We start from the raw sequence: 22,230 nt of genomic DNA, 5'->3' as shown, positions 1-22,230 counted from the left end.
TCATTTTCATTTTGATTTTAAGAGAAAATGAGAATGTCCTAATCTCTTATTTTCTCCTAGTATTTAAATCTTATTCTAATTCTAATTCCAGACATGAACTAAATGCATCGAGAGATACAGTCATTCTGATTTTGATTCCAATTTCAACTTTGGCTGCAAACCAAATGCACCCCAACATGATTTATAAATACCAGAATGCTCAACTAACGATTGAGGTCTGGAGATATCTTGAATTGTGAATCTCAAAACATATTATAACTGGTAATGAAAATTTTTAACTTAAAATGCACCTCTATCTACTTTTTTGATATATTGCGCTTCTACCCACTTGAAAACAACCACCAAGCACTCGTATAGGTGTTATCTCTTGCTCAAGAGATTGGGGTTCAATTCCAAGCAATGCTGGCCTCACTTTGACCCTTGGTTAGAAAAGTTCTTGTTTCACAAGCATGGGAACGGTTTGCTGGGAGCTTAGCCTAGATGGGGTGGCTATAGCTAGCAATGGCCCATTCAAGTTCTTGTTGTGGGTGATATAATTGTTTAGAAGTTGCAGTGCTCGTAAATGAAAATTCCAATCTATGAAAGAACCGAACAATATCTTGTTTGGCCAATTACTGTTACCAACAAACATTTGGTGTAGCAATACTTTCGAGTTTGAGATATTTCTTGATAATTAATCGGTAACTGCTTTTTGAAATTTTAAAAGCCTGCTATCTTTACTATTGTTATCTAGGTTTGAAAAGCCGACCATATTGCGACATATGTATGCCATGATAAAACTTATTGAAGCAATGATGATTACATGTATTATGCTTTATGTGATTGATATGCTCCTGTTTTGTAGTATTTCAAATCTCAACTAACACGTACTAAAATACTCTTGTTCTATGCAAATAGAAGAGGGTTTGATATTTGGCTCAATAATCTTAAAGATCCTAAAATATGATATTTCCTTTTTCAGTTATTGAAGCACTTGAACCCCTTTATTGGGGAATCATGACCTTGAAGTTCGATTTCGTGGCACCCTAATATACCCTCATAATGCTCCTTTCCTCCAAACCTAGCCCCATCTTTATCAAATACGCCCCGCATTTTAATTTCATTCTTATTTTATGAAATGAAATCATGAAAAGAAATTATATAGAATACAAATAATTTTTCTATTACAATGCTTTTAAGGCCTGGTTCGTGGCATCAAACATTAGATGTAATCAAATGCTACTGTTTTTTTGTGTTCATAATATGCCCTTCACATATCCTCTATCTTTAATAAACATTCATCTAATTAGATCAGCTCTACTTAAGGGAGAAAAACAAAATAAATATGTAGAATAATCATATGCATGCATTTCTTAAATATAGTTATTTATATTTTCACTCACGTGTACTGCACGACATATATTTAGTAATAGTTTTTAACTCACAAGCGCCTTATTTAATATTTCCCCTACTTTTAATGAACGTAGGCTAGGACATCCAAGCTTCCCCCCACCCCGTCACTCTCCCCCCTCACGTGCATAGCACGAGCAGAAACATGGGTGGGTTAAATATGGGTTCAGGTCGTATCTTTCGGACGATAGAATGATCGATCTTCTTTCGTGACATCGCCCGTCGGATTGCTCCGCATAGATCTCAAAGCACGCCGAAACTCCCATTCATCCGTCCGCGCAGATCTAGAAGAACAATCACGCGATCCAACGGTTGATTCACGCGAAGGAGGGTGATCCTTCTTTCGCGCAAAAGATACGACCCTGTCCCCTTAAAAAGAAAGCGGTCGCTTCGCCCCACTAAGAAAACCGCGTGGGATCCGAGAAGTACAGCACATCCCTCGCCGCGGGCCCAACTTGGCCCTCGCCGCTACGCAGCCTAGGCTTGCATCCCCGGAGGGCAAACCACCCCGCCCCTACGATCTGGATCCCAAAACTTCCCCATTCACATCCAATCCAGCAAATCACGCTGCTGCCCTCCTGGCCGTCACTTTCTCCTTTGCACCAATATACTCTCTGAACTCCTCTTTCTCTCTCTATCTCAATCTTTTTCTCACCGCTCTATTTTCCATACTCTTCTCAGTGACACCAAGAAAAAAGAAAAAAAAAGCAACAAATCCAAAGAATCTTTATCTATAATTCCGTTCTACGTATCAATCAGAGAGAGAAAGAGAGAGAGAGGAGAGCTTCCACGTTTCAGTTATGGTGTGGAGTGGAGAGACGATGGGGAGGCGAGAGGCGGCGGCGATCTCCAGAGGCGTCGACAGATAAATAGAGGACGGGCGGAGTAGAGAAGGGAAGAAAGAGAGGGTTGCGCGGCCTCGTGCGAGAGGGCACGAGATGAAGGGTTACATCGCCGCGAGTTCGTTGCCGGCGAAGCGGCGATGGAAGGGACACGCCGTGGCCGTCCTCGCACTCGTCTTCTTCTCTCTCCTTGTCCCCCTCGCCTTCCTCCTCGGCCTCCACAACCGCTTCCCCTCCGGTTTGTCCCCTCATCCCTCCCCCCCTTCTTTCTGTATCTCTAAGCCCTAAGATCTTCTCAGATCTCGCCTTGGACTCGGCATTGCCTTCGTTCTTGATGCGGTCTGGCAAGCGAGATCCGAGCTTCCGGCCGCATTGTGGTCTGGAACTCGGATTCCAACGCCCTGCTCCGGATCTGGCTCAGATGCTCTTCGTGGCCTCGAGATGGAGAGATCTGTGGGGTTAATTTTGTTTTGTTTTGAGAATTAGGGGGAATGGAGGGTTCTAGGTGCATTTGGTTGTTCTTTACTGCTCTGCCGATCTCTGATGCTGTTTCTGGTCTTTCGTGCAGGATACTTGAGTGATGAGCGCTCGTCTTCGGTGAGAGAAGTTACTATTATGTTGTTGATGGAGTGATTTTTTTTTTTTTTTTTTTGGTTTGTTGGTTGTTTCTTATTCTCGCGTTGGTTCTGATCGTTGCGTAGGAATCTGTCTTTGAGAATTACGCCCATGTGGATGCTGGTCCGGAGCAGAATCACTCGGAGGTTTCTTTTCTTTTCTTTTTTTCTTCCCCCTTTATTAATTTTGGAGTTTGTTATCGTGGATTACTGGATTTGCTCAAGTCTCTTGTTTTGTTAGATTGGTTGTTGAACTTATGTTTGAGTTTGTCCGTATGTCTTTAATAACTTATGCTGTTTTGTGCTTTGGTGTTTGGCAGGGGGGTCAGTCGAGGGTTCATGGTCTTATTGATAGATTTAAACCACCAATTCCAAAGGTTTGCTCTATGCTAACTGTATATTTGTATTTTTTGGATTATCTACAACATGGGTCTTACCGTATTGTTTTTCCTTTCTACTTGCACCTAAACAAGTCAAAATAGTTATAGTTGGGAGTACATATTTGAATTGCTAATTTATGAGAGCAATCCTCTTTAAGGGCCTTCTTACTGTAGGTTACAGGTTAACTGTTCGACATAGTTCTCCAACACTTCATCGTCAACTTTTTTGCTTGAATGGATTTCTACCGTATTACTCTTTTTCTTCTTAAGTCATTAGCTTTTCATTGATGTGTTTTCACTCGACACGTTTGATGCATTATGAGAATGGTCTTCTTCCTGAACCCTGGATATGTCCGTACACCAGAAACTTGATGGCAGGTGTGGAAAGAGTTTATGAAAGGCACTTGTGTTTGTTTGTTTAATACATATTAATCTTCTGGTGGCATGTGAAGGATTGTTTGAACAAGTACTTGCTAATGGGGTTGTGTGCTTAAGGATTTTACCTGATAATGGATTTTACACATTCCTGGATCTATAGCATCAATTATTTACATCTTGTTGAATCTAAGTCCTAATGTAAGGGTCAAAGAGTTAAACTGAGAGCGTTTCCCATGATGTCTGAAAATTGGGGGATATAACCTTTTATTTTCAGTGCTTGTTGAAAAAGATGGCAAAGATTGTTTAACAATGAATATATGAAGATAGATTTTAGCTTTTTTCATTCTTTCAATTCCACAAAAATTATATGTGATTCATGCACTCCCAGGGCAGTCCTTTTAACATAAGAATTGCTTCTAAAACTAATCATATTCTCTAAATGCTTGTTCCCATACTTGCACCTTTGAGAGATTTCTCCGCATTGTATATTTCTATTCCTTGTGATCATCATGAAATAAGTGCTAGCTCATTATGTATTACTGCCTGCTTTTTTCCCCCCTTTCTATAGGCAAGTTCTTCCTCCCCAAATCCCATTGGACATTTTCGAATCCTACCAGGGTTGATTAGGGCATGTGCTTACAATTGCATTTCAAAAGGATTAGGCCTGTAAATGAATGAATTAGTACTGGATCATGGGTGTTTAAAATATGTTCGATCAACCAAACACCCTAGCTCATTTTAATCTGATAACTCAATGATTGACAACGAGGTTTTTCAACTGTGAACTTGTTAAATATCTGATATCTGATCTGATGTCTGATTCAACCCATTCAATCAGATAAGCATGAAGAGGTTGAAAAGGCAGTTGAGTTGGGAGGCATGCCAAGATTGTTAGTTGGGCAGCAATTGTGCTAGAAAGAAGAGTAGCAATAAAGAGAAATAGGAATAGGGAAGAAAGGAGGCAAGGAGATGGAAGAGGGAAGAGGGAAGAGAGGGATTAGGGAGGGAAGGAGGAGGATGTTTGGGGGGTTAGAGTTTGGGATCGTGTGCGCAGGGGAAGATGATGATAGTAGACCATGGGAGACTGGTGTATTAGAGAGACATGCATAGTCATTGGTTGGTTGTGCTTCGCAGCCAATAAATGCCACTGTTTGATTGAGGTGAAGGCCCCTTTTTTCTTTGTTCCGAGGGGGGAGGGGGCGCCGGGGTGAGTTACCATTGAGAGAATTCCTTACCTCTTATTTTTTCTTTAATATTCCTAAGATATCATCTGCTGTTAGGTTGTAAGCTATTAACAGATATTTGTCAGACTTTATAATTATATTATATAATGTTAGGTTTGTGCCATCATCTAATTGGCTTACTCTCATTCAAATCTGGTTCCATAATTAGCGAATTAATTGGATCCGGATTTTCTTTTCTTTTCTTTTTTTTTCCTTGTCACCAGATCAAAATTTCTACTTCTAGATCTTGATAATTGGATTAGATACAGAAAATTGTAATGCTTTCAGATTGGACTGGAGTCGGGATCAATCCATTAAAATGCCTCTCGACTATAGCATAATACTGAGGAACACCAGGATCTATGTACTTCAAAAGTTTAATTCTTTATTTACTTTATCGTATTTATATACTTTTTGAACATTTACATTATGGTAGCTATAAGTCCATGACTAGCAAATGTTAACCCGCACCCAGTAGCTCAAAAGGGAAAAACAAAGAAAACAAGTAAACCTCGACCTGAATCTTTGACTTGAAGAAATGAATCTGTTTGCTTGAAACATTGATTGATACATGCATCTCAAATTTTGAGCTTTCTAATGGTCTGTTCAACAATGAAGAATTGTCCCTACTCCTACAACATGTCGAGCCATAACTTTTGTTAGATATGGCTCCACAAGCATGTGCTGTTGGAGAAGAACGTGCCTTGTCACCTTTTTTTTTTTTTCTTTTTTTGGTAGCAACCTTGTCATCTGTTTTTATCATCAGTTGTTGCCATCTCAAAGCTCCCTTACTAAATTTTCACGATAATATTTTTAAAGTGATCTGGTTTTGTTGTGAATTGTCAAAATGACAGCTGATAGGGTATGAAGTTTAGTTACTTGCATAATATGTAAGTAGAAATTTGAACTACATTCAGATTTTATGAGGAAAAAAATCTCTGAGGGTATTGGATGACTTGAGATTACTGGGGCTTTACAAAGTCTCATCTTCTGTCTTAGAGAAAACTTGCCTAAGTGACATTGACAGTTCTTTTCTTCTATCTCAAAACATCCATGGATTTCCAGCAAGGAAGATTGTATGATTTTTCTTGCTTAACAAAAGGCTTGCTAGACTTCAGCACAATCTGCCTTTGTTGCAGACTGTTGCCAGTTAAATAATAGCAATTGTACCAGGGGCTCAAACTCCTAATGCATGACTTGCAAAAGTTGTGGTCTATTTGAACCAGAATTGATGATCCAATCTGGGCTGGTTTGGCTTAGGGGATTAAGTAACACAGATACATGTGTGCTTATATGTGTATGCGCATCCAATGTAGATTTGTATGTGCATATGTATAGGCTTGTTAGACTTGAGTGGGATCTTCCTTAGTTGCAAACCATTGCCAGTTACATAATAGCAATTTTATATGTAGCTCAAACTTTAAGATATGGCACATATTTAAAACTGGTTAAGCTGCCATAGTTACAGTCCATTTCAACTGAAATTGATGGTCCAATTTTGGCTGGTTCTGGCTGAGATTCATTACATCTGACTTTGTTGAGGGGATTAAGTAACACATACACACATATATTTGTATGCAATGTAGATTTGTATATATGTGTATGTATATATCAACATATTGTATGTATTTTAATTTGTATCCATGTATTTTAATGTGTCATTTTGGATTATGACCATATTTTTTTAGCATCATATTGAGGTAAATGGTGTCCCTTTGGGCCATTTTTTCCCCTTCAAATCCAGATAGGGACATCTAACTCCTTCGTGATAAAACAAGTCTTCAAGAAGCATTTTTTCAAGATTGAGATGGAATTGCAACGTTCTAAGAATATTGGAAGCATGTGGTTTCCTGGTTCCATAGAAAATTTTAAGGTCTTTTGGGGCTGCTTAATAGATTTTTAAGGAGAAAGAAGATAAGAGTTTATCGAATGGGTCATATCACAGGGAGAGTGGATTTGAAAAATTTAGCTTGGATTGCAAGATATGAGCTCAGATCTCCTCTATAGGCTGTTGGGTTCCAAGACTTAAGTTTATGTTAATTAACATTCTTTTGTGGATATTGTAGATAAATCATCTTTGTTTACAATTTTTGTAAATCTTGAAAATCTATCATTTTTTTTTTTTTTTGAGTTTTAGGTAAATTTCTTCGATTCCTTGATTTTCTTTAAAAAAAGATTAAAAATTATTATATGCTCATAGTTTCACATAAAAATTAGATTGTCATCAAACTTATAATAATAGTACTTTTATCAGTTAAAATCATTTATAAGTTAATTCTTCATTAATCAAAACCTAATCTTGTCATTAATTGTCACAGAAAGAAAACAGTTGAAGATCTTGAGAGAACAATTCCTACAAACAAACACTTAGCACTGCCACAACTTTGCCATACTATTATTTGTTTACCCAAGAAAATCTTGGATAAATAGTTGTGTCCCGAATTTGTATGATGGCCTCACGAGCACCTAACAAACTTACATGATTTGTCATTGTGGGGCAGAAGATAGGAGCTCCAAATTCTCTGGATATCTCCTTTCAAGAGAAAATTGTCATATATTGAGACTCCTGGAAAACATGTCATGTCGAGGCCCGTGAGCAAATTCAAAGGTCTTCTTTTCTTTCATTTTTGAAAAAGGAAAAAAAAGAGGAAGCCTGATTTCAAGTTGGTAATATTTTTCAAATGTGTATGCACTATTGCACCCTATGAAGTTCAAAGGGTCCCAACATGTTACAGTCTTCACTTGGTACTCAATTAAGTTATAAGATCCAGTTTTTATATATCATGGATGTGCGAAGGTGCTTCCTTATCTGCCTATTATATCTCATAGGTTCATGCATTATAGCATGATGTTCTGAGCTGTTGGTAGCTAGCACAACCTTTTCGACTATTACCATATACTGAAAGTTGCTTTAAGTGATGGTATTGTCATCTCATTTTACATGCATGATTTTCTCTGAAATTTTCTTTCATTTTTATATATTCTTTTGGTTTGAAATAATATTCTTTCTGAAAATTTGCTGCCATCCCTCAATTATTGGTCATTCCTCGACTGAATCAACTTTTCTTCCTGTTTTCTTTGGGCAATTTAAATCTAATATCTAGCTTTATTGGTTCTTCTGTTCTTCTATTATGTATTCTACACAATCTTTAGGCCATAATGAGCACGTATATTAATTTTATCGGATCAAATCAACATAACCTATAGCCTGAAGCATCTTCAATATTATATTGTTTTTGGAAGTGTAGCTAGTTATTTTGTTAGCTACGTCAAATTGGCAAATTACAATATGAGAACATTTGCAATTGTTTATGTGTTAGGATGTTCCTGAAAACTTCACAAAGAAACCTCTGACTGAATTCAGTAATGGTGGCATGCCATTCACTTCACAGCCAAAGGATGCTATGTCCTACTCTAAACCAAAGCATATTACCTCTAGAGGTAAGTAATGCAAGTCCATCTATGTTTATTGTCTTCATTTTTCCCCTTCTTTTGCATCTAGAAAAGTTAAAACCAATACCCCACTCTTGATCAATATAAGCAGGTCCAACAACAGAACAAGTAGTCGCACCAAAAGTATCTTCATCTCTGAATGCAAGAGTAAGACTTATTCTCATGTTTTAGCAAATGCTCTACTGGGATTATATTAAGTACATAAAAATTGTGAAATTGATTTAGCCAACCTGCCTTCTTTGACCTGGTGGCGGTTCTTGCTGAATTCTTTGATTAATAACTTAAAAAAAAAAAATCATTTCTCCGCTTTTGTCTTGAAATAGGAAGATTTTATATATGCGTTAAATTTCATGTTTGATTTTGTTTTAGATCTTGTGGTGTACGATATCATAGTGATTTTGGTTGCTTGATCCCCTTGGGTTAACTTGTAGGTTTTCCAAAATAACTTATTGTGTTAATTATCTTAGAATGATAGGGGAAATCGAAAGGAAAACCATCCCAAAGGTGCAGCTGGTGATGAGATAGAGAAACCATGTCAGCTTGAATTTGGAAGCTACTGCATTTGGTCCATGGAACACAAAGAAGTGATGAAAGATTCTATAGTGAAAAGACTCAAAGATCAGTTGTTTGTGGCTAGAGCTTATTACCCAAGCGTCGCTAAGCTTCAGGGACAGGACAATTTGTCACGTGAATTGAAGCAGAATATTCAAGAACATGAACGCATGCTTAGTGAAGCCATTTCAGATGCTGACCTTCCATCATTGTAAGTAATGTCTTCTAGATATATCTGACCTTCCTTTTTCTTCATGCATCAATTAATTTAAAGCATTACATATTGCTAGCAAAAGGGGCTCTACATGATGCAAGTGACATTAAGGAGAAAAATCATCATGGACCACCAAACTTGCATTATCAAAAATTTGTTTGGTGCTGGATATAATGAATGCTAATGCATTATGATATTTAAATTTAAATATTCATTATGTTTATGCAATCTTGTTATTAATTCAGGGCCTCTGATGTCAAAAGAGATTTGAGGTACTTAGGTCATATATTTGTTGCATTATGGAGATGAGTTCATGTTAAGGTCCATTGGGGTTGCCTACTATGCAGGGTTCAAATGAGGCAAGGATAGCTAGGTGTTATTACCGGTTAGGCCATGTGTGCTGAGTTAGATGATTAGTGTCAACAAGGTAGAGGCTCCAAGGTGGGTAGCAGGATATCATGGACAACTTAGGTAAACTCATACTTCTTGGCATCTATTGATTGGGTTGAACTTTGTCCAGGTCTATATCCAGTATGTCCTCTGCATGATCCAAATTAATTTCGAATATATGATTTGAACTAATGCCTCACCAAATTGATGAGTAAAGGTTTTATTAGCTCCAATTAGGGGTGCTATTGGGTCAGTTAGGGTCCAGTTATTGCCAACCTGGACCTGCACCCATGGTCCAGATCTAAATTTTGAATCAGACTAACTGCTTAAGAATCAGGTCTGATCTAGGTCTGAATGGTAGAGATTTCACAAGGCCCATCAGGTTTATAGGTTCGGTCTAGATATGTTTGGGTCTTTAACCAAGCCAACACTTGGTGGTTTTTGATCTAATATGGATCGGTTTCTGATTTGGGTCGAGCAAGTAGCATCATTGAGTAAGCTTAGGGGTGGCAGTGGGATGGATCAGGTAAAGTGTGGGTAAGAACATACGAAACCTTGACTTGTACCGGACCCAACTGGACATCAGGTAGAGAACTTTCAATGCATACCCACCCATTGGTTGGAGCTTATTAATCGATTTTACCTGTTTAACCGATTGCCTAATATAAATTGCAAGGCTCAATTCCTAACAGATCCTGCCTAACCTATCTAATCCAACCTTCACAATTCTTGGTGACTTATTTCTAAAATGAACCAAACAAGTAGCATCACAAAAAGACGAACCATTTATAAAATTTGTAAGGTCATGATTCTACCGACCTAGACTCTCCCAAACCAACTATATTTTCAAGACCTGAGTCAGGTCAAATCTTTGCCAATACTCGGCCTGCTTAAAATGTAGGTCAAAAGATTCAACCCCTACCTGAGTTAATCTTAAAAAGCCTGGCCCTTACCCGAGGCACATAGGGTCTGGCTGGGTTGGAAATTTGCAGGTTAGGTCAATTTTTGCCACCCCTAAGTAAGCTCAGTTCCTTTTGTGCCCTTAACACAATACACTAATGACATAGCTTCAAAGTATAATCAATTAATTCTATAAGAATAGTGAGAGTATGAGAGCAAAAGTATGCATTATGTACTGGGTAGTCTATGGATTTAGGAAAGATCTGGGTCTGAGCCTAATATTATGTAATTGGGTTCAGTTGAGTAACAGTCAAGTACACTTTTACTATAGCTAGGAGTGGATTGGAAATTTTCAATATGTCTATCTTCGGATGGTTAATTTCATGTGTAGATCCTATTTAAATGGTATTGTATGGAGTGGTTGAATAACTAATTCAAGTTTTCTTACCTATAGTTCTGTATTTTAGACATTCAGTCTATGTTTAGGTTGGTTGGAAGATAAGTCTACCAAACAAACCCTAAACTTGATGTGGGAGGTTGGCTCTGCCCTGAATTTAATGTAACCTATAGGTTTGAACTCTGATCAGAGACAAGGTCCGAATCAGTCTGGATATCATTGTCTGGGTGTTTAGTTAACCAACTTGTGACCTTTTTGGAAATTATCATGCAATTAGTTTAGATATAAAACATATAGAATTATGATTCATTGGAATCCTTCTTGCCATCACCCTCATGATGTCTCCACCTGGAAAAGAAGCTTCTGTGCTCAGTGGACCACTCCCAAAATCTAAATATGAACTCACCAGCATGGATCATTTGATCGTAATAGATGACCATCAAATTATCTAGTGGACAAGGTGTCTTTGTGGATTTGCAATTTTTCTTTTTGTAACAGTTCAGGAATTATGACTTGTTATATGTATAATAATTTCTATAGTTTCCTACATCATGTAACTGAGCAAAGAACTGATGTGCTGGCATTTTGTTGTGCCAGATAGGTTTCTTTTATGTTATCTAATATTGCTATATTTATTCTTCATATCCTTCAAATTTTTGTTTCCCAAGTTCTTTGGGAGTTACATATACAACCTATTTAGTTTAAAATCCCATCCATGTAAATTATTAGCTTCAGAGCTTGTTACATCCTACTTCCCTTGTATCCCAAATAAATAGGATGGCAAGGCAATAGAGGAGTTGTTACTTATATTGTTGACCTAAGATTGGATTCATTTAGGTAGTTTAGTTGTGGATAACATCCTTCAGTGTTGGGAGAGTGTTGGTTTTCATCTTCTCTTAGAGGCTTGGAATTTCAAATGATCCTGTTGTTTGTTTAGGAACCAAAACAGGATGGGGGATTTAAGCCCTTGGAGGTCCATGGTCATTTAGAAAACTATAAGGGTCCGTTTGGTTGGGGTACGTCAGATTACAAGGAATCTGACAATTCTTGAGAATTATTTATTTGAGAAAATGATTGCAGAGAAAATTAATTTTTACTATGTTTGATTGGTGGAAAAATTACTTCGAAAAATGACACTTAAAAAAGATTACTACGTTTAATTGGAGGTAAATCTGTATAGGAATATGGCTAAATTTATAAATATATCTTTCAACATAAAATAATTTTTTAATACTAAGATAGCATTGTCATTTTCAATTAATTTTTATGTAATGACTATAATCACATAGCCCTTTACATAATACCATCTCCATCATTTTTTTTTTTTTTACAAAAGCTCTTTATTAAATGAATTTGGAAAGACATCAAAATAAATTCAATAATTACATATGCAACTTTATTTAGGGTATTTTTATCAAGTATGGATTACCACCATTTGGGAATTTATCAAATACCAATCCTCCTACGGTATTTGTTTTACCTTCTCTCTCCGAAAAATAAGCATGGGGCCTACTAATATTTTTACCATCTCTTTCTTCCCTTTTTCATACCAAACATGGGAATCATTTTTCCATGCCAGATTACCCCCAACCAAACGGTCCCTAAAAGCTTTTCCTCAAAAAGAAAACTATAAAAGCTAGTAATTTGACGGCATATATCCAATGCATTTGTTCTAAATTATTATAAAGAATCTAGATTTTGGGGATGTGAACTGCATTGGAGTTTGTATTATCAATTCTGTTTACTTATTTTCTTGGGAAATTTTTTTTTGTTAGAAAAAAAAAAACTTATGATCCGAGCTTGTGCCCCTTATATGAAAAGAAAAATTATTTGAAGTTTTAACTATTATCTTGTGGAGGATCCTTACGGAACTGAACACTTAGAAAAAGCACTTTTCTGCTATTTTTCTCTCAATGAAATATGGAATATTTTCCTCGCCATATATGGTGTCATTTTGTCTTTTTGGTTCAAACGGATGTGCCCCAGGAGAATCCGATACAGATGATGTGGGGTCTAGGCACTTGTTGGTAAAAACATCCAAGCCACCTTAATGATTGAATAGGATGGAGCATAATGTGAAGTGAGCACCGTCGAGGTGCCGAAAGAAACGAGCATAAGGATCTTCCAAGAGCCTGGCCAACTGTTTGATGCAGGGTGGTGCAATACGGGTTTGATTTGCTACTTTGGGGAGAGGAAGTAAGACTGTGCCTAAAGTGTGATCTTAGAATGATTTTTACATTTTTTTTGTAGCCTTTTTACAATTTAGCTCTCTCTTTCTCTTGCTCTCATTGTTTTGAAGAACTTCTAGAAGCTTTTTTTTGCCACTGTCATCTTCATATTTGTTTAACTAGTAGAGTTTGAACCTTTCTCTTTATTGTGGCTTATTTTGATTGGGCCATTTCTCAAAGAATGTTACAAGAACGATCTGTAACAGTTTCGTATTACAAATTGGTTAAAGTTGTGGTCGGAACATTTCCTTTGGAATGAAAGTAATCAAGATTTCTGAGAAGTCAAAGGAAAACCGACCCTGAACATTGGGTGATTTGAGGTTGTTTTTAGGCATTTCTAGTGAAGCTTGTTATGAAACACCTAAATGTGCTTCTTTGCCCAAGACTGCTTTTCCATGTGAATGACTTAAAATAATCACTATGGCTTCGATTGGTTGTGGTCTGTTTTTATCTGTGACCTTAACTGCCTGGAATATGTTGATTATGATCAAATTCCTTTTAGTGTATATCTAGCTAAACCAAAATTTGAACCATACTTACCATAAGAGTTTGTGATCAAGGAAGGCCCTTGATTGAGGACTTCTGATTATGCTTACTATTGACTTATAATGAAGATTATGAATTTTTCTTCCTAGCCTTCGTATGGGTTTGCAGAGGTCAGCATGCATTTTTGTTTCATTGGATTTCACTTCAGAATTCTATTAAAATCATTTGAAGGCTCTCTTTGCTTTTTTTCGGATCATGATGAATTGGTTCTGAAGATCAACTTCACTTTTACCTTTCAGTGTTGGAAAGAAGATACAGAAAATGGATCACACAATTGCAAAAGCCAAATCATGTACTGTAGACTGCAATAATGTTGACAAGAAACTTAGACAGATACTTGATCTGACCGAGGATGAAGCTCATTTCCATATGAAACAGAGTGCTTTCCTGTACCATCTTGGTGTTCAGACCATGCCCAGAAGTCTCCATTGCTTGTCAATGAGATTGACAGTCGAATATTTCAAAACATCATTGCAGGATATAGAGCGATTACATGCTCAGAAGCTCAACAACCCAAGCTTTCAGCACTATGTGCTCTTCTCAAGAAACATACTTGCAGCATCTGCTACCATCAATTCGGCTGTGATGAATGCTGAGGTAAACTGTTTGTTGTAATGATTGGACACCAAAATAATTTCATGTTTGACTGTGGTGTCACTGACTTTTGTCTTGTAATTTTACAGAAAAGCGGACATATGATTTTCCATTTGGTCACTGATGGGCAAAATTTTTATGCCATGAAACACTGGTTTGCCAGAAACTCTTACAAGGAGGCAACTGTTCGTGTCTTGAATTTTGAAAATGTTAAGCTGATCAACTTCTACAATTTGGGCCGACGACAGCTATCACCTTCTGAGGAATTCCGTGTTTCCATCCATGACATTGCTCGGTCATCTCCTATGCAGCTGAGAACTGAGTATATATCTGTTTTTGGTCACTCACACTTTATTCTACCGGAACTATTCAAAAACCTGAAAAAGGTGATTGTTTTGGATGATGATGTTGTGGTTCAACGGGACTTGTCATCCTTATGGAACCTTGACTTGGAAGGGAAGGTGAATGGTGCTGTTCAGTTCTGTGGAATTAGGTTGGGTCAGTTGAAAATGTATATGAGAGGACATAGCTATAACGGTGATTCTTGTGCCTGGATGTCTGGACTGAACATTATAGATTTGGAAAGGTGGAGAGAGCGCAACATTACTGGAAATTACCTAGGCCTCCTCCAAAAGGTAAGTGGCATTAATCTCTAGTCTTGTATTGTCATCTTGCAGTATGCAGGGATTGGATTATATATATATGCGTGCGTGCGTGCGTGTGTACATATAGACATATAGACATATAGACATATATACATACACATATACATATAGACATATATACATATAGACATATATAGATATATATACATATATGTATGTATGGTATGTATGGAAAAATAAATATTTTTACTTATAGTTGGGTTTTGTTTTCAGAAAATAGTCCTTGAGTGGAAATTATATTTTACAAAGCTCGTGGGGGTTCCACTACCAATTTAGTCATTAACAAAACTATTGTGAACTTGATAATTATAATTCAGCTGTAATTTGATTGGTTATCAGAATTGAGTAGTTGTGGACTTTCTTTGACCTGTGTTGGCTGTTTGGTACCTTGTCAAATATAATTTCTGTTCTTGAACTATCAGCTTGTTTGGATATAAGATTTGGTTACTGGCTTCTGTCCCATATTGGAATGTATTACTTTTCTATCATTGCTATGCAGTTTTGAATTTTTAGAAGTGTATATGAGATTTTTGAGGCTCGAGTCACTTTTTTTTTTTTAAATGAAAAGAAAAGAAAAATTCTGTGCTATTCTAGTTTAGCAGATAAGCAACGATGAATTGCCATATTAATTTTAAGACTTTCTGAGCATTTTGTCATGCTTTGCCAATGACAGTTTCAAAACGGGAGTGAAGCATCATGGAGAGCTTCAGCACTGCCCATAAGCTTACTTGCATTTCAAGATCTGATCTATGCTCTAGATGATGCCTGGGTTCAGTCAAGACTGGGGCATGATTATGGAGTTAGTGCAGATGCCATTAAGAATGCTGCAGCACTGCATTACAATGGCAACATGAAACCATGGCTAGAACTAGGTATACCAAAATACAAGAGCTACTGGAAGAAATTTCTCACTAAAGAAGAGCGGTTTATGGACGAGTGCAATGTAAATCCATAGCGGCACTTGTATGAGGTGTAGGACTTCGGAATATACAAATTCAAGACAAGGGGATGAATAGAAACTTATTTGCTTCAGAGTTGATGAATTTCCCTATTATTAGGTTGGAAGCAGTTTCCTCTACAAGAAGAGCAGCTTGTTGGGTACTGAGATGGTTGAGATGTCAAGGCAATAAATGAGTGAAGCAGCATTATGAGTTGATCATGTCTGATAGAACCAGAGGCCCTTCAGCGGAAAGATTTTGGATGTTAATTTTGTGCTTCCTAATGGCAGCGGGAGAGGCGTACAGCAGACGGGTTAGGAGAGTTGAGTATGCAAAACAGTATTGCAGGTAAGTCCAGGCATTAGTTTTTTTGATGAAAGTAAGTCCAGGTATTAGTTGATTACATCATTCATTTGTGATATAGTTGGACAATTATTGAGATGGCACATCAAATTGGATTGCTGTCATCATTACCTTGAATGTAGATTGATTTTTTCCTCTATTTTTTGTCCCTTGTTGATCAGTTTTCTGTCACAATAAGGGTATAGCTGGGATCTCTCTATTGGTGATTCTTTATTGTCAAGTACTGCATATGTAATGGAATATGTTTTTTTCACATGATGTTCTGCTAGCGAAGTGATGGTACGTGTTGCTTTACATGATGATTCCAACATTAGAATTGTACATAGACTATATTCTGTTCAAGTTTTTATTAGTTTTGAATCAAATGAATCATTGATTTGCTTGTAAGATTGTAATATGTGGAGAAATGTTTAGATGGTTGGTTACAGTGTAACCAAGATCGGTAGTGGTGGTTTCCCGTTGGAATTTGTATCTTGGATTATATTTTGATTGAATTGTAGATAGTGTAATGGAGCATTCTTATCGATTTTTAGGATGGTAATCGTGAAAAGACCTGCTGTGCTTTCGCTGGCTGTAGGAAGCAGTACGTGAGAGCTTTCAAACACGTTATAGCTGCACTGTTGCTAGGGACTTAAGCGTATGTCGAATAATATTTATCTTGTTTACAAAACATGTCTGCCCTCTATTTTGTATGAATGATGGATTGGAGGGAAAATGGATGAGAGATAATATGGATGGTTCTTTCATTCATCTTCCTCTATCTTGGTGAAAAAATGGAACGATAGATAGGATGGTTTCCTCTTTTGTTTGGTACAGTGGAGTGTAAGAGAAAATCAATAATATTTATATCCTTTGATGAAAAAAATAATACTATTATTATTAATTTATAATATTTATTTATATTAAAAAATAAAATAATATAAAAATTTATAATCTTTATAATTTATAATTATATAAAAAATTATATAAATATTTAATTGTAATATAATTTAGTTGAATAAATAATATTATAAATTAATTATATATGTATAAATTTATTTATATCTAATTATATGAATAATTAATTAATTTTTAATTTAATTTAAATAGTTAAGTAATTTTATACAAATAGTTAATTGAAAATAGTGAATGTAAATGAAAAATAGAAGATAATTTTAATTATTTACTTATAATTATGAAATTATGTATTAAAATTAAGATAATTATTAATAAAATTTAATAATATAAGATAAATAATATAGATATAATAAAAAATATGTATAAATAAAATGAATGAAAAAATAAATAAATATTAGTTAAAAAGTTAATAAGGAGTAATTTATTAATATAAAAATTCATTCTTTACATGTTCCATTCATATATCTTTCAAATGTCATCCATTTGAAGGAGGATGTAAATCGGTAGGTTAAGGTAGATAAGTAACTCCTTTCATCTTAAGAATTTTTAACCAAATGGATGAGGGCATCTATCATTCTAGTCATAGGGTTGCTGTCAGAACCATCTTCCAGTCCTAATGCTATCATTAGCCATGTTGAAGTTGGCCTATTACATTCAGTGATCATCTGCGTGCAGAGATGTGAAAACTTTTCTTTTCATTTGGGTAGTATGGATATTCTGTGGTGTAATCCTTTGCAGTTGTATTTACATGAAAGACTTGCAATCAGATGGTGTGGGACAATTATCATGCAACTCACATTTTTCAGTAAAAGGAGGATGACATCAAGAATAGTTACAGGAAAGTCTTACAATCAGATGATGCGTTATAAATTCTTATGCAACTTTGGCACACATCAAATTTGCTGGAAAGATTGATAACTTCTGCATGGAAAGAGTATCATCAAGACTCTGGGTTTTGACTCCTTATTTGTATATGAAAGATAGAACACTCCTTGAAATGACCATAAACCATGTTATTCAGGTAGCATTTGGTAATCCAAATAGGATCATCATGGTGATCTAAGATTATCCGTGATCTTAATTCTTTGATGTTCTTATCAGTGGTGCGTTTGGTAGGTCATAATTCAATGATCAAAGATCTTTGATTATCTATGAATAATCTATTTGATATTCCATAGAATCCAAGGTCATTAATTATATGATATCAAAACTATCCATAATATATTTCATAAAAATATATATTAATCATATATAATATATTATAAATAAAATATTAATATATTTTTAATATATTAATAATTAATAGATTCTACAAAAATATATTTATTAGTCCTATAATTTATTAATCCTATAAAAATATATTATTTGTTATTATAGAATCAATATTTTTATTTACACTTATAGTATATTATTTATTAACATAAATATTTATTTTGATTAAAAATAAGATAAATAGAAGTAATATATTAAATATTTTTATTATATAATTATAAAGTACTATATGATATTTTTATTTTAATTTAAAATTATTATTGAATCATAATATGACAATAATATGATTAATAATATATTATAATGTTATATATATCATAGATATAATATATAATATCAAATATAATATAATATCAGATATATAATATTGATATAATATATTAACTCTATATTGATGTAATAATTTTTTTTTTTAATTAAGAGATATTTTTTTATACTTATATTTTAAGTCAAGATCACCCTATTTTGGATTCCTCACCTTAAGAGCAGGTATCTCATTATTGTGTGGAGTTATTTGAGATCACTGTCACGTAAAATTATTATGATGTAATCAAATATGGTGATCTCATCATTTCCATCAATATTATTTTTGATTTGAGATAGATCACGCTGTATCAAATACTTTTTTCGGAGCCACAAAAAATGAGGCCAGCATTTTAGCACCAATTTTGTTATAGAAACCCAGTGGTGCACCAAATTCCAGGTCCGGGAGGCTCCTGGGGAAACGTAGAAGAACTAGGATTAGTAAATTTTGAACGGACTTTTGGATCGTTTGTGCCTAAAAGCCGGTGAAGAATCGGTCAAAATTTAAGCCTCACAAATTCACGCACACAAAACGGAGATCCAAACTGCTCCTCGCTCCGGCATTGTAGTTATTCTCCTCTCTCTTACTCATCCGTACCCACAAGGGAAAAACCGCAATGCATGGAGAACGAGTGAAGGAGAGAGGGGCTTTGAACGGCCATTGACATCCAATTCCGTCCATCCTCGCAGGAAGTCCTACTATAAAATGGGGCTTGCCCCTCCCTGCCCAGATTGAAGCCCCCCCGGCTAAACCCAAAAAAAAAAACCCCAAAATAAACTTCAGCCGGGATCTTCCCATGGCCGCCCGTTAAATTTCATCACCGTAAGCTCCGCATCCTATCAATCCTTCCCTATTGCTCCCAAGAATTCAGGTATTATATTATGCTGATTCCATTATATCGAACAGGTACTGTTTCTTTCTTTTTTGTAGTTAGAATATAGATAGAGAGCGTTTACCAGAGAAACAAAAGCCAAGCAAGAGTAGATAGAGAAATGTCGCGTGTCGCCGCCGTCCTCCTCCTCCTCTCGTTCTTGGGCCTGTCAACCGTCCGAGCAGAGGACCCATACCTCTTCTTCACATGGAACATTACATACGGAACCATCGCCCCGCTTGGCACTCCACAGCAAGTCATCCTCATCAACAACCAATTCCCGGGCCCCGAAATCAACTGCACTTCCAACAACAACATCGTCATCAACGTCTTCAACTACCTTGATGAACCCTTCCTCCTCACATGGTTCGTCCCTCGAACACGTTAATGCATAGTTTAAACACTTTTTCTTTCCTTTAGTGTTTAGGCAATCAAAGCTCTATGAGCTTCCAGTACTCTGTTTTGATCTATTGGAATCCCCAACAACTAAAGTTTTTAGAGGATCCACTACCCATCAATACCTCCTTTCATAAGCAGCTAGCACCCATGGAACACTAAAGATAATATTACTAATCATAATTTTGTTGTTTGCAAACCAAACCATATGGGGGCAGGAACGGCATTCAGCACAGGAAGAACTCATGGATGGACGGGACTCCGGGGACCAACTGCCCCATCCTGCCGGGCCAGAACTTCACCTACCACTTCCAGCCCAAGGATCAGATCGGCAGCTTCTTCTACTTCCCCTCCATCGGCATGCAGAAGGCGGCCGGCGGCTTCGGCATGCTCCGCGTCCACAGCCGCCTCCTCATCCCCGTCCCCTTCGCTCCTCCGGCCGAAGAATTCAACGTCCTCGCCGGCGACTGGTTCACCAGGGGCCACAAGGTCCTCGCCCGCAAGCTCGACGCCGGCCGCCGCCTCGGACTCCCCGCTGGCGTCCTCATCAACGGTCGCTCCGGCAGGAACGCCGCCGGCCACGATGACCTCCCCATGTTCACCATGCAGGCCGGCAACGTCTACCGCTTCCGCTTCTGCAACGTCGGCCTCAAAGCCTCCCTCAACTTCCGCATCCAGAAGCATTCGCTGAAGCTCGTCGAGATGGAGGGCTCCCACACCGTCCAGAATCTCTACGACTCTCTCGACGTCCACGTTGGCCAGTGCATGTCGGTTCTCGTCACCGCCGACCAGGCCCCCGGCGACTACTACCTCGTCGCCTCCACCCGCTTCACCAAGAAGGTCCACACCGCTACCGCCGTCCTCCGCTACGCCGGCTCCAACTCTCCTCCGTCGCGGGTGATCCCCAGGGGACCCTCCGGCTGGGCGTGGTCCTTCAACCAGTGGCGGACTTTCCGTTGGAACCTCACCGCCAGCGCCGCCCGTCCCAACCCCCAGGGCTCCTACCACTACGGCCAGATCAACATCACCCGCACCATCAGGCTCGTCAATGGCCACAATGTCGTCGACGGCAAGCTCCGCTACTTCATCAACGGCATCTCCCACGTCGAATCCGATACGCCGCTCAAGCTCGCGGAGTACTTCAACGCCAGCAGTCCGGTGTTCAAGTACAACCTCATGGGCGACGTGCCACCTGCCCCTGATGCCCCTCTGACACTCGTACCCAACGTCATCACCGCCGAGTTCAGAACTTTCATTGAGATCATCTTCGAGAACACGGAGAGGAGCATCCAGTCCTACCACTTGGATGGCTACGCCTTCTTCCCCGTAGGGTACGTAATCAAGCATCCAGAATGAATCTCACCATCTCTGATCGATGTTATCTCGACTTCCAAATTCATATTTATGTATACCAATATTATATTGATGATGTCAGGATGGGGCCGGGGAAGTGGTCGCCGGAGAGCCGAAAACGGTACAATCTTTTAGACACGGTGAGCCGGCACAGTATCGAAGTATTCCCGAGGTCATGGACGGCGATCCTGCTGACCTTCGACAATGCTGGGATGTGGAATTTGAGATCTATGAACTGGGAGAACAAATACTTGGGTCAGCAGCTGTACGTCAGTGTGACCTCGCCGGCACGATCCTTGAGGGACGAGTACAACATGCCTCTTAATGCACTCCGCTGCGGGCAGGTGATTGGGCTTCCCCTCCCGCCATCCTACATCTAAAACATCCGGTGAAACCTTGCTGCCTGGAGAGGATGGAGGAAGGGGTGGTGATGAAAGGGGTGAGATTAAATGTTATATATGGGGCGTTCGATTGAGGTGGTGGTTCTCTTCCTATTGGGGTTCTTTGTTCTCTGGGCTTGCCGGTCGTGTACCATATAAGCAACGCTCTCTATCAATAAACGGTTCATATATATGAATAACATGCAATTTCTCAAAATAAAAATAATATATACTTGTGACTACAATCCGTGTTTCCTTGAAGATTTAGATAGATAGTTTTGCTCTGAAATATTGATGTATGTATGTATGTATGTACATGTGGGCATGCGTTAGAGTTTTAATTGAGTAAATATTCGTTGCAACAGCGCATGATATCACGTCAAACTTGTAACAAGCTAATCAAAAACCAAAAATCAATGGAACAGTATGAGGTACCATCAACGAAATCAATGAAATATATGGCAATCGATAAAATTCAAAGTGTTTTTATTGGGTTGTGATTAATTTGACGTGATATCACCGTTGCAACGAAAATTTTTTTGATTTAATTTGCATTATTATGTACATGCCCAGCATGGTAGGGACGAAGATTTAATCAGCCTTCTGCATGTTGGTGAAGGCATGATGAACGGGGATAGCTGGATGTTCTACATCTCCCTTTTTACTTCCCAAAATGTTCACCTCCATTATG

General features: G+C 37.7%; 2 protein-coding genes across 3 annotated transcripts; both read left to right on the top strand.

Moving 5' to 3' along the window:
• Positions 1-1,938: 1,938 nt before the first annotated feature.
• On the top strand, positions 1,939-16,319 carry LOC105046054 (probable galacturonosyltransferase 7). Of its 2 annotated transcripts, XM_010924545.4 has the most exons (10): positions 1,939-2,469; positions 2,800-2,828; positions 2,933-2,992; positions 3,166-3,222; positions 8,147-8,267; positions 8,371-8,426; positions 8,747-9,042; positions 13,746-14,103; positions 14,190-14,735; positions 15,439-16,319. In XM_010924545.4, exons 1-10 carry the CDS (start codon positions 2,328-2,330, stop codon positions 15,718-15,720), a joined length of 1,947 nt encoding a protein of 648 aa, XP_010922847.1. In that variant the 5' UTR covers positions 1,939-2,327; the 3' UTR covers positions 15,721-16,319. The 2 variants fall into 2 exon arrangements, with proteins under 2 accessions (XP_010922847.1, XP_010922848.1); XM_010924546.4 differs by lacking the exons at positions 8,147-8,267; positions 8,371-8,426 and having other exon boundaries at positions 1,940-2,469.
• Positions 16,320-19,035: 2,716 nt separating this feature from the next.
• On the top strand, positions 19,036-21,739 carry LOC105046055 (L-ascorbate oxidase homolog). The gene is made up of 4 exons (XM_010924548.4): positions 19,036-19,361; positions 19,446-19,776; positions 20,025-21,137; positions 21,242-21,739. Exons 2-4 carry the CDS (start codon positions 19,532-19,534, stop codon positions 21,537-21,539), a joined length of 1,656 nt encoding a protein of 551 aa, XP_010922850.1. The 5' UTR covers positions 19,036-19,361; positions 19,446-19,531; the 3' UTR covers positions 21,540-21,739.
• The last annotated feature ends 491 nt before the right edge of the window (positions 21,740-22,230 follow it).

The sequence above is a fragment of the Elaeis guineensis genome, chromosome 5 (genome assembly GCF_000442705.2).
Source record: "Elaeis guineensis isolate ETL-2024a chromosome 5, EG11, whole genome shotgun sequence".
Classification (NCBI taxonomy): domain Eukaryota; kingdom Viridiplantae; phylum Streptophyta; class Magnoliopsida; order Arecales; family Arecaceae; genus Elaeis; species Elaeis guineensis.
The sequence above is the reverse complement of the archived record's forward strand: the minus strand, read 5'-3'. Positions and strand labels throughout refer to the sequence as shown.